The sequence below is a fragment of the Adiantum capillus-veneris genome, chromosome 29 (genome assembly GCF_014529385.1).
Source record: "Adiantum capillus-veneris isolate H3 chromosome 29, ASM1452938v2, whole genome shotgun sequence".
Classification (NCBI taxonomy): Eukaryota; Viridiplantae; Streptophyta; class Polypodiopsida; order Polypodiales; family Pteridaceae; genus Adiantum; species Adiantum capillus-veneris.
In genome coordinates, this window is record NC_140959.1 from 21,199,422 (window position 1) to 21,214,418 (window position 14,997).

Sequence of the window (14,997 nt, forward strand, 5' to 3'; positions counted from 1 at the left end):
GCGATGACCTCACTCTCTCACAACTTGCGCATATGAGAGAAGTAATGCCCGAGATTCAAGCGGCAAGGGAGAAGGGGAAGATGGCCTTTTACAGAGATGGTCGGGTGGTGATTGTAGAGCGGCGCTCTACATGACGGTGCGAGACCTATGGGACCACATTGAGGATGGCGACTTGGAATTGTAATGGGTCTATGAGGTTGGATGTTGGTGCCTTTGAGGACAGTTTCAGAGACAAGGACATTGTTTTCTTTTCAGAGACTCACCAGGCCCCTGGCCAACTGTTGCCACATGTGGTGGGATACAAATGGGAGACAGCCCACAGAACAGTCACGCGATCTGAGCATGGGAGTAGAGGTTCAGGAGGAGTAGCGGTGTTGTTTAGGGAGGAGCTACAGCCACTACTACATATTGTACGGAGAGATGATCAGGCTAGATACATGTGGGTGAGGCTGAGAGCTGACACAGGTCGATTTCTATATATTGCTATATGTTACTTCCCCCCCAGTACGTCAGTATATGCTGTATCCAGAGGGCAGTCGCCTTTCTCAATTCTAGATGATGATATATGGGAGTTTTCTGGGGATGGTGATATCATCCTCCTAGGAGACTTCAATGCTCGAACGGGCAACTGTCAGACAGTCTTCTACGACACTTCAGATGAGATGCTTAGAGAGTTGGATGTGGGTGAGCTGGGGTTTGACAGATGCTCACATGACAGAGAGCAGACTGAGTATGGGAGATACCTCACGGAGATGACGACTACACATGGGCTAGCCATACTTAATGGCTTACAGCGGTTTCCTGGAGCAGCAGGCTTCACATGCTTTCCACACAGACATGGGGCCAGTACAGTGGACTATGTTATGACACAGCCGAGCTTTATTCCTTGTATTCAGGATTTCACAGTGGGAGCCAGACCAGTGGGCGTAGCAGTGGATCATGCTCTCTTGACACTGTCTGTATCTTTTCAGTTTAGTACAGCCCAGAAATCAGGAGGAAGGTCACACACCCGTTATACATTTACACCAGAGACTGACTCAGTTTATACAGAGGCGATCTGGGATCGTCTATGCACAGTTGCTCCAGGCCTCTCAGTAGAGGAGTGCACTACTTTACTGACTGAGACACTACATGATGCAGCATCAGAGGCATACCCACACACTCAACCGGATCGGAGGCGACATTCTGGGAGCATGCCCCAGAATAGTTGGTATGATGAGGAGTGCAGAGAGATGAGAGCCCAGCTTCAGAGGGATCTTCATTTAGGAGTCATCACCTACAGACAGTCGCGGATTGCTTTCCGGCGCCTTGTGCAAAAGAAGAAACGAGCTTACCTGGCCCAGATGGAGCGAGACTTGTATCAGTTGTTCTTGAGTAGAGACTCAGGCGAGGCATGGCGACTCTTCCATGAGCACTCCCCTCCCCCAGTGATTACTTCTCCTGATGTGTGGGGCCAGTATGCGACATCGTTATATACGGTTCCTGGGCAGGATCCCCTTCCAGATCCTACAGAGCCATGTCCACCTACGAGCACCTTCTTTACCACTGAGATGGTAAAGAGAGCCATTGACAGGATGAGGACCAGGAGGGCTTACGATCATGACGGTCTAGTAGCGGAGCACTTTATACATGCTAGGGATATGCTGATGGAGGTTCTTGCAGTGTTGTTCAATCGTGCCATGTGTGAGGGATTACCTGAGACTTGGAGGTTGTCTACTATTGTGCCTATATTCAAGGCAGGTGATCCTACAGAGCCTGGAAATTACCGCACTATTATGGTTGGACACACACTGGCACGATTGTATGCATCCATTATTGAGCAGCAGTTGAGTAACTGGGCAGAGGGTGAGGGTGTACGGGCAAAGGGACAGGCAGGTTTCAGGAGGGGTTTCTCCACTCTTGACCATATTCTGACACTCAGAGCTATCATTGAGGAGGGCAGGTCACATGGGAGACGGATTTATTGTAGCTTTGTGGATTTCCGCAAAGCATTTGACATGGTACCGAGAGCTCGACTGATGCGCAGACTGCAGGAGATGGGGGTGCCCACAGTGTTGATTTGGGGGATTATGGCTTTATACAGATCAGTGATGGGACATGTACGCACCCCAGAGGGGATATCTGACTTAGTTCACTCCACTATCGGGGTGAAACAGGGTTGCCCATTGTCTCCTACTCTATTTGGTATGTATGTTGATGAGGTGTCTGATTACATTGACAGAGAGGGTGATAGAGGTGCCCAGCTGGCAGGGACGTGGATCCCATTGTTGTTATATGCTGATGATATTGTCTTGATCTCTGACTCACCAGAGGGTATGCAGCGACAGTTGGATGCATTACACAGTTTTGCAGAGGATAGTGGATTGTCTGTAAACCTTGGTAAAACCAAGGTCATGGTGTTTAACACCACACCGCAGTGGATCAGGAGATCGGCACCGACCTTCACGTATGGTCAAGAGATTGTGGAGTATACAGATGCATACACTTACCTTGGGATAGTCTTCACTGGGCCGAGGTTTTCTTTGGGGAGAGCAGCAGAGACTAGACTGACCAGAGCTTATGCGGCCTTGGGAGGCTTGGAGAGGATGTGTTCGCAGGTTCAGTTCCAGGAACCTCGGACAAAGTTATGGCTCTTTGATACTTTAGTAGCCTCAGCTATGATGTATGGGGTACAGGTATGGGGACCTTCTGTAGGCCAGGATGGTTGGAGACATATGGAGAGGCCCTTGGTATCTATGATCTCCCGATTGATTAGAGCCAAGGCCTCCGTACCTCACGCGATCATTCGAGCAGAGCTAGCTGCCCCCCCCCATGGAGATTGAGGCACTTACCAGATCAGTGTCCTTTGTGCACAGCCTATGGGATACTACTAGAGACAGATATGCTAGATTGGCCCTTGAGTCTTCCAGACAGTTAGCTCTACAGGGGGACACTTCATGCTGGTATGCACAGATGACTTCATGGTTTCAGACGCATGGCTTCACCATGGACAGGTTGCCCCCTTTCCAGTATTCTCTTCAGGCACCCTCGCTGTCTCTTACACGGGTGGAGATCACTAGACTCATTCGTCAGGACCTGATCCAGCTCGACACCAGGAGGACATGGATAGAGCCGCCTCAGGAGTTGAGCACGAAGATGGCTTTCTATAGAGAGCATCTTCTCCACCTCACAGGAGATGGGTTTGTGATTCGACCCAGCTACATGGACACACATATGTCTCATGGTTTGCGTTGTGCCATTGGTCAGATACGCACATCCTCACATCAGCTCGAGATTGAGACTGGTAGATTCAGAGGGATACCAGCAGACAGCAGGATATGCCGATTATGCCAGAGAGAGCCAGAGACAGAGTTGCACTACATATGTCATTGCACAGTGTTCTATGAGATACGGGGGCGTTTCCACTGCTTATTCAGAGAGGGTTTTGGTCCTCTACCTAGGGTTATGAGTTATGAGGATCAGAGATGTCTTGGACTATATCTACTTGAGTTACACAGGTATAGAGACACTTTACTGGGGAGAGCTAGAGAGAGGCAGTCCCAGAGACACATTACAGATTTCTTTTCACTAGATATGGGACAGCCAGAGGAGCAGCCACCACTGCAGAGCTCGTCCCACACTCATTCGACCACTACTGGCACTCTCATCGACCGAGCATTGGAGCTACAGAGATACAGACGACCGCGACTGAGGAGAGGAGCTACACAGCATCGACGGAGACTACAACAAAAGATTCGAGCCATACTCTTTCGACATCCAGAGTGCAGATGAGGATGGATCCTCACCATTTCTTCCATCTTTGTTTCACACACTGTTACATCCAGTTTACCGGATACCTATTGTATCAACTGCTACACCCACGTAGTTTTAGATTGTAGTAGTAGTAGTAGTATTTTGTTCCACTTCTAGTTCTTTTGTACCCAGACATGGTATTAGATTCACTATTTTGTAACTGATTGGTCTCATAGGTCATTTTGGCCTTTTGAAGACGTTAATATAACATTTCATTTCATTTCTCTCTCTCTCTCTCTCTCTCTCTCTCTCTCTCTCTCTCTCTCTCTCTCTCTCTCTCTCTCTCTCTCTCTCTCTCTCTCTCTCTCTCTCTCTCTCTCTCTCTCTCTCTCTCTCTCTCTCTCTCTCTCTCTCTCTCTCTCTCTCTCTCTCTCTCTCTCTCTCTCTCTCGCAGGCGGTAGAAAGATGCGCGCAGAGCACAGTTAGGGTTTCGGACAGTTAGGTTTTTCGGGCTGTTAGGGTTTCGCACAATTAGGGTTTCGCAGATTCGGGCTGTTAGGGTTTCGCGCGGCAACAGCAGGTACACACAGGCTACAGAAGGAACGCGCAAGCTGCTGGCGACTTTTTAGGGTTCGCGCAGGCGGGTACGCGCAGGGCACGTAGGTACGCGCAGGCAGCAGGCAGGACGCAGGTCACGCAGGATGCAAGTCGCAGGGCAGGCAAGACGCTCTCTCTCTCTCTCTCTCTCTCTCTCTCTCTCTCTCTCTCTCTCTCTCTCTCTCTCTCTCTCTCTCTCTCTCTCTCTCTCTCTCTCTCTCTCTCTCTCTCTCTCTCTCTCTCATGCACGCGACACAGGGCAGGTCCCGGCACAGCAGCAGGTCGCAGCTGCTGGTCTCAGCACGGGGGGGGGGCTCGCGCGATACAGCAGGGGCAGCCCCGATCTTCTGATCTTCTCTCCCTTGCGCGACACAGGGCAGCCGCAAACCGTTTAGCGCCTTGAGGTAAGGGAGTAGCCCCCCCAAGGGGGTTGAGGGGGGGACCCCCCCTTTGGCGGGTAGCTCTCTAACACCCCCCCCCCCCCCCCCCCCCCCCCCTTTTCTACATACACACCCGCACCATGACAAGGAAGCAGAAGAAGACTTTTGCTGACATCCTGACACAACCAGATCACATCCCTCCACCAATCATAAAACCAACAGGATGGGAATCTTAAATGCTACAAGAAATGAAGAAACTTCAGAATGAACTCGGTCTTGTCAAACAAGAGCTACAGAAGAAAGAGGGACACATGGCAGACCTTCAAACAAAAGTACAAGAATTGACAACAAAGCAAACAGTAATGGAAGAATTCCCACCAAAGGTTGAAGAAGACCAATCTACAGCTAAGGTAACTCCACAAAGCTTTTCTGATGAAGTTTTGTCTGTTATTAAAGAAAAAGAGAGAGTACAGAGCATAGAAAGACATATTCAAATTGGAGGTCTTCCCGATGGGTGGGACACGCAAAGGCATGAAGATGAACAAGATGAATCTGAATACACTGTAGAGACAGATACACTGACTAAACGATTGTCTCGGGTGGTTCCCTTCATCGATTTGGGAGAGCCAATGCATGTGGAAGTAAAAGGGAAACAGGCAAAGGTTTTCTACTATGATCTGAAAGAAAAGATAGCAGTCATGAAGCAGACAAGGTCATTAAAAGGTACATCCATTTGGATATCAAATGAGCTGACACCTACCCAACTAAAGAACAGATCAACAGAACTAGAAAAAGTAAGAGAAGCAAGGAAAAAGGGGAAGTGGGCAGTCTATAGAGGAGGAAGAGCCATCATTAGAGACTTTGTCAACAAATCACCTCAAGAACAGGAGACTAAAGAAACCTGATTGAACATCTTTCTTTTCTTTCTATGTAGAAAGCATGCAGTGCAGCACTGAGAACGTGGCAACAGCACGTTCGCCAAACATTCCACAATGTAATGACAACTATTATGCAGAACACCTCATCTCGAGACTAAGGAGCACCATGATGCACATCCCATCCAAGTTTCATGCTCAAGGTATCGATGAGATACCCTGAGGCTATCAGCATAAAAACTGGATCCATGGCAGCACGACAATGCATCAACCACGAATAGAGGAGGAAGAGCCATCATTAGAGACTTTGTCAACAAATCACCTCAAGAACAGGAGACTAAAGAAACCTGATTGAACATCTTTCTTTTCTTTCTATGTAGAAAGCATGCAGTGCAGCACTGAGAACGTGGCAACAGCACGTTCGCCAAACATTCCACAATGTAATGACAACTATTATGCAGAACACCTCATCTCCAGACTAAGGAGCACCATGATGCACATCCCATCCAAGTTTCATGCTCAAGGTATCGATGAGATACCCTGAGGCTATCAGCATAAAAACTGGATCCATGGCAGCACGACAATGCATCAACCACGAATTGCTCCCCACGTAAGAAAGCCAAACTAGACCCCAGTTGTAACAAACTTGGACACTCCAAGTCAAGAATCTACCGCGACACGACAGGAATTCACTTCAAAACAGTTCACAATTTGATTCGACACCGGCCCGGCGAAGTTCCGTGCCAAGAGGTATTGGCCCCATAGACTGGCGCCCCTTTCGGTATTTCTTTTTATACTAATTCTGATGCACAAAGTACAAGGGAGTGGGTGGGTCTCACTCTCAGACTCTGCGTCCAGATGCTCTGCAGAGTGGGAGCCCTGCCCACACTTATAAAGGTTTACAAGGGATGCCAAAAGCAGAGCCCCAAAAGCTTCAAAATCAAAAGCATTTAAAAATAAAGCTTCTTGTCCGAAAGCTCTCCCTCTCTCATGCTATTTGCGTAGAATAAAGCAGGCCAAAAGCTGCCGTACGCTGTTGCCACATCATCAAACCATAAAACGCGCCGCAAATTCCGGGGGTGTTTGTAGCTGCTGCCACATGGCACTGCAAGGAATTTCCGGGACTGTCTGGCGGCCAAAGAGAGAGTGTGTGTTTCTGCTGTCCCATATTGGCCACGCTACGTCACCTGTTTGTGACACCGGCTTTAGAAACAAGTAAAGCAAGAGCTCTCCAAACAAGTAGTGATGGGAAACATCCTCAAAGACAATGACTAGGAGTCTCCACAATCCTACTTGTACAACGTATACATAGATGATTGAAGCCCAGCCGAGCACTCCAAGAGCCGACTCAGTGACCACCATGAGTAAGCAACCAATGAAAATGAGTAATCCTTCCTGCCACTCACAAAGCCCACAACGCAGAGTCGTGGATTGTTTTGAAGTGGTGAATTCCAATTACAAATTCAATTGTGAAGTTTCTTTGTGTCATAAAGTGTAGGGAAATTAAGACACGGGTGTAAGATAAAGTTTACTGCCCTAGTGAGGCTACAACAACCGATATATAAAAGCATGTGATAAACCACTCTCTCTGTCGTTTGGGCATCCAAGCCTGCTTACGCACAAGCAACGTGCGACCTATCCTGACAGAACACTCTAAAAAGGTCACACGAGCTTGTCCTTGTACATCCAATAGTCATTGCCACTCAGCAGGATCCCAATAGAGTTAAGATAAAGGACGACTCTCGAAAACCGGCATGGTAGCTAGAGCGCTCCCAAGTAGACAATGACACCCTGCAGGCCCCAAAGATTGGCGCCCCTTTCGGTATTTCTTTATTCAATTGCAAGTAAACGGCACAAACACTTACAGCAAACTCTCACCAAGCTGTCCAAACTTGTCGAGGGCCGAAATTGTAGGTTTTCGACCCAATTTTTGCAGCATAACGATACCCCTATCGGTCAAAAGTACACGTCTAGGACGGTTTTCCTTGCATTTTTAGAGGCTTTCCGGTGAGCTGTACATCAATTCCAGCATGCTGTAATTCCATGTTTTGGTCCAATTTCAGGTGCCCAAAACCCTGTATAAAGCACCCCAAGGCTTCCCCAAGGCTCCCTTGGTGTTATCTCACAATTTAGAAGCGAAACCCTAAACCTGCAAATAAACACAGCAGGCTGTAATTCTCTCTTTTGGGATCGTTTTGAGCGGAGCAAAATCGTATACACATGTCTCAGGAGCTCCCACACGCAATAGGACAATTCCCCTTTGGTTTGGACAAGTTTTCATGCAAGAAAACTCTACGTTTCCGCAATTTGTCACGATGGAACTGTGCGTACCTATGGGGGATTAGCAATTAGCTAATCCGGCTCCTGTGTTTAGAAGGCTCTTGCCTTGGCAGACGCGCATAAAACCCACAAAACTCATCTGAGAAGCCCAACTAGTGGGGCATATATTATATGTGCAAAGGGGGGAGAGAGATGCACGAGAGAAAATCATTGCACTACATGAGACAAGGAAGAAGGCAAGCTTTCCATTGAAGCTGCAAAACCTAGAAATCCACCACGAAACTGAAATTCAGCCTCCACCCTCATATTTGGACGCCCTCCCTTGGGACTAGGCTTCTGGATATGTGTGTTGGCTTACAGGTTGCTCTCCTGTTGCCATAGGTCCGATTTGCCCATTTGGTTTAATTTCCTAGTACCACCAACTTATAAAGTCCTACCGAGGTGCCTAAATGACTTTACCTAAGCATAACCATTTTTTTACTAGTCCGATTCTAGTGCCGATTGGGCAAATCACAATTGAGTCGACACGGCCCGGCGTAGTTCCATGCCAAGAGAGATTGGCCCCAAAGACTGGTGCCCCTTTCGATATTTCTTTTTGTATTAATCTTTGAGCAAAGTACAACTTCACGGGTCCTCAGTTCTTAGACTCTGCGTCCACATGCTCCGAGAAGTGAGGCCCTTGGGCTTTTTTTATTCTTACAAGGGATGCCAAAAGCATAGCCCCAAAAGCAATAACTAAAAGCTTCTAACTCAAAAGCAGAGGGCCCAACAAAAAAAAGAAAAAAAAAACAGCCAGCGCTGAATGCGGAAATCCATACGCAGTGGCACATCAGCCTGTCAACGTGATTTACGAGAATCCAGCGTCCGTACTGTCTGCCACGTCAACGTCCGTACTACATGCCATGTCAACAGTCTGTCAACGATGATCATGCCACGTCACCATTTTGTGACATAAACCCATGTGGCCGGTGCCTATCCTTGCATTAACAAAGTTGTCCACTGTGAACATGCATTTCCTTTTAAGAAAGTGGCAATTTTTGAACTTTGAAGCCTCAATTGTCTGGGAATCGTCCAAGACAATTGAGCATCCTGCCACACCGAGTCACGGATACTTGATCCTCATCTAGGCATAGAGGAAGTTTGAAATCTGAACTGCAAAGAAAATGGGGCATGATCAAATAGCACAATAGAAAACCAAATCAAAATTGTCCCACATGAGATGTTGCCCAAGAGCCATTGTCAAATCTAGCCAATCACTCTAGCAAGCGTCTTGACCGCCTCCTAAAATCCCACGAAAACTGCAAGGACTGCGGAGTGCGAGTCAAGGATGGAACATTCCAAGCATTTGTACCAGAAACTGCAAACAAGAATCTGTCCTAAGCATATCTCTCACGTGGCACAATAGATGGCAAAGAAGGCGGCACAACTGCCTGCCAATCCTCAAAGGTCTCTACATTGTTCAAATCTCCCAATCCATGAATCCACAGTAGGCAATACATCCACAACCTGCTTCCAAAACTCAGCTCTCTCATGAGCCGAAGTGAGGGCATAGATACACGTCACTCCTACCATCAATCCCAAGAGAAATCCACGTCGCTCTGCCATGTACCAATGTATCATGGTCACGCACACAATGTCGCCAATGTGATCCCACAAAATGCATACACCACTGCTAGGATACTGTTGACCAAGCCACTTATCTTAAATGTATGAGATGTCCCAAGTACCAGCTTGCCCCATCTTGAGTAGATGTCCATACAGAGCTTATGCTATTGTACAAGAAGTATACCCACATCTCGATCTACATAAGAAAATAAGTCTCTACGAAGCAAATTCTGTCTTGGGCCACTGATGGTAGTGTGATGCAAATTGCAATCCATTGGCATTCCAAGTAACAATATGCAAATCCATGTGACAAAGGTGAACCCCAAACCTCAGACATACATTAACCATAGCAACTGATACAAGACTGAAAAATCAAACGGGACCACGTGTACAAAAATCTCTCTAGATTTGTACTCAGATTTTAGGAAAGTGCCTAATCCCCCTAGTCCATCGTCTTCAGACGGGAACTATTGATTTGTATATATTGTTAACCACAGAGTCTAACGAATGGCATTAAATCTTACCACAGCTTACCTTTAGGCCTTATCGCTTCTTTCTTGATAAAGTGTCTGTCGTACCAGTTTAAAGTCATTTATACAACTTAACTAATTGGTTACCTTCTGTGGCCGTACATGTGTTGTGGGAGTGGCTACTTTTACACATGTGAAACTCATTGATAAGTGAAGATGGCTGAAGAAAATTCATGTTTTTGCAATTTGAGGATTGTTGGATCTCTCTTTTTCTTTTGTGATTGCTTCCTCCACCAGCTATGATTGTCCTATCAAACAGCTCTGTTCATGCAAATGTTTCACACAGTTGTGTAAATTCAATTTTCATCATGACCGTCACTCTCCTATGTTGCCTTTTCATGCTTTTTTAAAGCCTTCAAGTGCCCCATATGGAGATATGGCCTACAGGTTTTTGGCACAGTATGTCTCTATGGCAACTCAGTGACAAATTGCAGCGGTGTATCTACAGAAAGCGAGAGATACATTGAATTTGTGGCTTAACTGTATTGAAATCCTCTTGTGAGATGCATTGGTCGGCATGTGTCATAAATCTGTGCTTCAACAAGTTTTTAATCCTTCTCACTATGCTTTTGTGGTAGGCCTTTGGCTTGTAAATTCCCGAAAGAATATATGTGCTTGCCGTTATGGCCTCTTGAGGAGCATTAAGATTTTTGTTTGAACACTCTAAGCAGCACAGACATTAAAAAGTGCCCCACGTTTGTATTTTCCCAAAGACATAATTTAAATACTAAGCATATTGATGTTGGGGTTGTCCAAAATTTTCACACGTCAAATCGAAAGAAATTTGGCAAAAAGAGGACTCTCCAAACTTACCTACAAACTCTTGATCTCGTTGACGCCTCACTGGCTGATTATTGAGAGCATTGTAGGCATCAGTTATGAGTACTGCAGGCCGAACAAATGACTCCAAGACAGTACCATTCAAATGTCTGCAAAACATTTGAGACATTTAGCTAATATACCTCTCAAGATTTATAGTGACCAACAAATACTGGAAAGTACCTCTCTTTACGATGATTGAAGTCAACAGCATAGATGATGTCTTCTGTGTCCTTGGTAATTTTCCAGACTGTTCCCCCTAAAAGATGGCCAGCTGCATAGGGTGTGATAGTTATACCTTCTCCTTTCCCTGCCATTCACAACGTAAGGAATTACTAGTAGCATGTTTGATGCACAAGAAGTGAAACAGAACAGATTCTGTAGCTAACTAAGAGTCAATAGAATGCTGCGTGATAACTCCTAGACAGTCCCTCTTAGCAGTATGACTGATTCAATAGTTCAGGCTGCTTCAACACATACTATGCAACTACCATGATCTGTCCCACAAAGTCACTGTGTTATTATTTGTGGCTTTGTACCTGCTAAAGGAAGATGCTGGGAATAAGTCATGGACACACAATTTTGAAATGCACTGTCAATATCATCCATGTTGAAAAGATCAAAGTTTGACACAGCCTGCATAATATAGCAAGTGATTAATTTATGATCTTATGGTAACTGTCAAAGACAGCCGTAATTGGTTTCACAATCCTTTTAACCAGTAAAACACCTTTCCTTTTTCAAATTGAACTCCCACCTTTCTTGACTGGAAGTGATCGTACATGTACATCAATCCCATCTTGTTAACTGGCAGTGTACAATAAACAGGTGCTGTAAGTCCTAGCTTCTTCACTGCATAAGGCAGGGCCCCAAGGTGAAGAGTATCAGGATGGGAAAGAAGAACTGCATCAATTGATGAAGCAACTCTGCACAAGCATTCAAACAGCCACTTACTCCTTTGAAAGGCTCTCTCTCTCTCTCTCTCTCTCTCTCTCTCTCTCTCTCTCTCTCTCTCTTTTTGGAAAAAGTCAGGGCTGTATATTACTGAGTACAATATAATCCCCAGCGGATGCCAAAATAGCCTATCACGTGGGGTGTACAAGCTGTATGTAAGGGTGAGAGCCACTATAGTGACAACTCGACTAGAACAATCTCATGGTGGTCTATGTGATGAGTGGAGGAGAAACCACCGAGGGGGAGCATAATGCCATGTAATCTAGCTACCTGTAAGTGTGAAGAAGAGTGGGGATCGGGCCCAATGCCTAAGGAAGGCAAAGCGACGAGCCTCGGCTGCTCGAGATGTACCAGAGGAAGAATCCCACTGCCAAATCAGGGTGTGAATGATGTCCAGCCAGATGGTACTGAGGGTATCCTGAAGGAGCTGTGGAGCCGCACTGAGAATGTGAAGACAACGAGCTCGCCAAACATTCCATAGTGTAATGCTAGTGATGACTGAAAATACTTCATCACGTGTCTGTGGATCCCCTGCCAAGCAATCTATGGTAACATAGCCAAAGTTCCTCACCGATAACCAGTCGAGGTAAGCATAAGAGCTAGATCTGTGTCTGAGCCCTCGTAGAAAAGATGCGGTCCGGGCATCGGCATCAACCATCAGACAGATCCCCAAGTGAGAAATCCATGCTGAACACCCGCTCTGCTGAGTAAAAAGCAAACTCCTAGCCACACTGCATGAGAAGTTGAGCATGACCAAAGACAGTGTGCAGGTGACTCAAGTAGTCACAAAGGACAGCGAGTACATAACGGATCATGACCCATAGTAGCTAATCAAGTCCCAACTGGAAGTCCTGCATGTGCAATCATCCACATGAAAAAAGAAATACGACGAGCCGCATGTAAATCCTAGATGGCTGACCAAAACTGCTTTAGATGGGCATGGGAGAGACCTGAATGTAACCAGAAACGCATACCAGTGGGCTGCTCTGGGTGCTGTCTCATCAATGCTAATCTTCCAATTTTGACAGTGTACTCAAAGAATGATACAGGTGCACCGGTGGGGTCAGAGTGAGGCCAATGCCACTCTCCTGGGTCCCAATAAAGCTGAGATAGGGCACGACCCTCCCACACCCAAAGCCTCCAAAGTGCGGCATCAACGGGGGCGAAACGGGGGTCAACACAACGACGCTTCCCACGGAAGCCAACTACTCGTATGGCCGCCCATCGAGCGCCGGGGTAGACAAGGTGTGGAGAGGTGGTAGCATAAGTCAATCTAGGATGAATCCCCTGTGAGTAGTCAGTGTCAACTGTGGACAACATGGTGTCTAAACGAACTAATGAGAGAGTGCTCTGAGCAAAGAGGCCTTCCCAGCCACAATGTGGAGGCATCTGAACCGTGCCGCGCATAGCTACATCTCTCTCTCTCTCTCTCTCTCTCTCTCTCTCTCTCTCTCTCTCTCTCTCTCTCTCTCTCTCTCTCTCTCTCTCTCTCTCTCTCTCTCTCTCTCTCTCTCTGTGCTGCCTTTGCAGCCCCACCCCTGCTGCCTTTGCAGCCCCACCCCTGCTCACGCGCTGCCCCTCCTCCCCGCCGCGCTGCCCCCCCCCCCCCCCCCCCCCCCCCCCCCTCGCGCTCCGCTGCAGCCCCGCCCCTGCTCACGCGCTGCCCCTGCTCCCCGCTCACTGCCGCACTGCCCCTCTGCTCTTCTACGCGTTGCATGTCCAGCTCTCCTACGTGTAGCATGTCCAGCAGCCGGCACACACCCCCCCCCCCCCCCCCCCCCTCTCCTTATACGCGTAGGAAGTCAAATTTTTTTTTATTTTTTATTTTTTTATTTTTTATTTTTTTATTTTTTTTAAACCAATCTCTCGTCCGTACTCTATCGCTGCGCCTCCCTTGCCATACCGCCTCACGCTCCCCCACTCGCCCAGCTACCGCGCCCGCTACTAGTGTGTGGGTGCACACGTACGTTTAGTGACTCCTTTGCGGACGGCGATCAAGCATGAGAAAGCTGAAAGATAAAGCGAAGGACGCCTACTGATCCAAGAGAGCAAGATAAGTACGCTGGAAGCAAGAGTGACGACTCAAGAGGAAGAGATTGCGTCACTCAAGAAAGATCTCGCCGAAGCACGATCAAGAAACACACTGGAAGAGGGCGAACTGCAACCCTCAGTAATCGAAGAAATCAACACGATCCAGTACGGGCCATCAAAGAGGGAGAAGAGCAACACAAAGAAATGACGACTTCTTGGGTGGATGTTCTTACCAAAACTCAACAGAAGGCGGATGAAGCCGAGAAATGGATCAAGGTAGCCAAGAAAGGAAAAGGCAAGGAGATAACGCCCACGTCCACACCCAACAACATCATTAACCAGACACTAGAGGAGGAGCAGAGGAGAAGGGTGCGCGCTTTACATGTGAGAATTTGCGTTCTTAAAGACAAAGGCAATGTGGACGAAGAAGTAAAAGAACTCACAGCCTTGATGGGAGTTCATGAGCCGACGCACACAAGGGCATGGAGAGTGGGCAACATAAAGATAAATGGAAGCGGTGGAGAAACCTCAAAAGAAAGATCATTCATCCTCCGTTTTCCCTCCATGGAATCGAAGAAGTCCTTGAAGAAAAGACCATCTCTTAAAGAAACTGGCATCTTTCTCGGGGATGATCTCACCCTCTCGCAGATCGCTCATATGCAAGAAGTGATGCCGGAGATTAGAGCGGCAAGGGGAAAAGGCAACATTGCCTTTTACCGAGATGGAAAAGTGGTAATACTAGAGTGACGCTCCACATGACGGTGCGAGACTTATGGGACCACACTCAAAGTGGCTGCCTGGAACTGTAATGGATCTATGCGTCTTGATGTGGGTGCTTTTGAGGATAGCTTTACTGGAAGAGACATCATCTTTTACTCTGAGACACACCAGGCCCCTGGGCAATCCATGCCTCACATCAGTGGATACAGGTGGGAGACAGCTTACAGGCAGGAGACACGCTCAGAGCACAGAGGGCGGGGCTCGGGGGGAGTGGCAGTGTTATTTAGAGAGGATCTGCAGCCACTGATACATATAGCCCGCAGGGATGAGCAAGCTAGGTACATGTGGGTGAGATTGAAAGCAGAGACAGGCAGAGATCTCTACCTAGCTATTTGCTACTTTCCCCCGAGTACATCAGTTTATGCATCACCCAGAGGACAGTCCCCTTTCTCTATTTTGGATGATGACATATGG

The 14,997-nt window shown here is 47.3% G+C and overlaps 1 protein-coding gene across 1 annotated transcript in view; it reads right to left on the reverse strand.

Moving 5' to 3' along the window:
* The window catches only part of CPSF100 (cleavage and polyadenylation specificity factor 100), a 177,729-nt gene that overhangs the window by 133,880 nt on the left and 28,852 nt on the right, over positions 1 to 14,997 (reverse strand). The window contains exons 2-5 of the mRNA XM_086505392.1: positions 11,576 to 11,744; positions 11,358 to 11,454; positions 11,002 to 11,128; positions 10,813 to 10,928 (exon numbers count right to left, since the gene is read on the reverse strand). Of these exons, the coding sequence (XP_086361518.1) occupies positions 10,813 to 10,928; positions 11,002 to 11,128; positions 11,358 to 11,454; positions 11,576 to 11,744 (509 nt within the window). The remainder of the gene's footprint in view (positions 1 to 10,812; positions 10,929 to 11,001; positions 11,129 to 11,357; positions 11,455 to 11,575; positions 11,745 to 14,997) is intronic.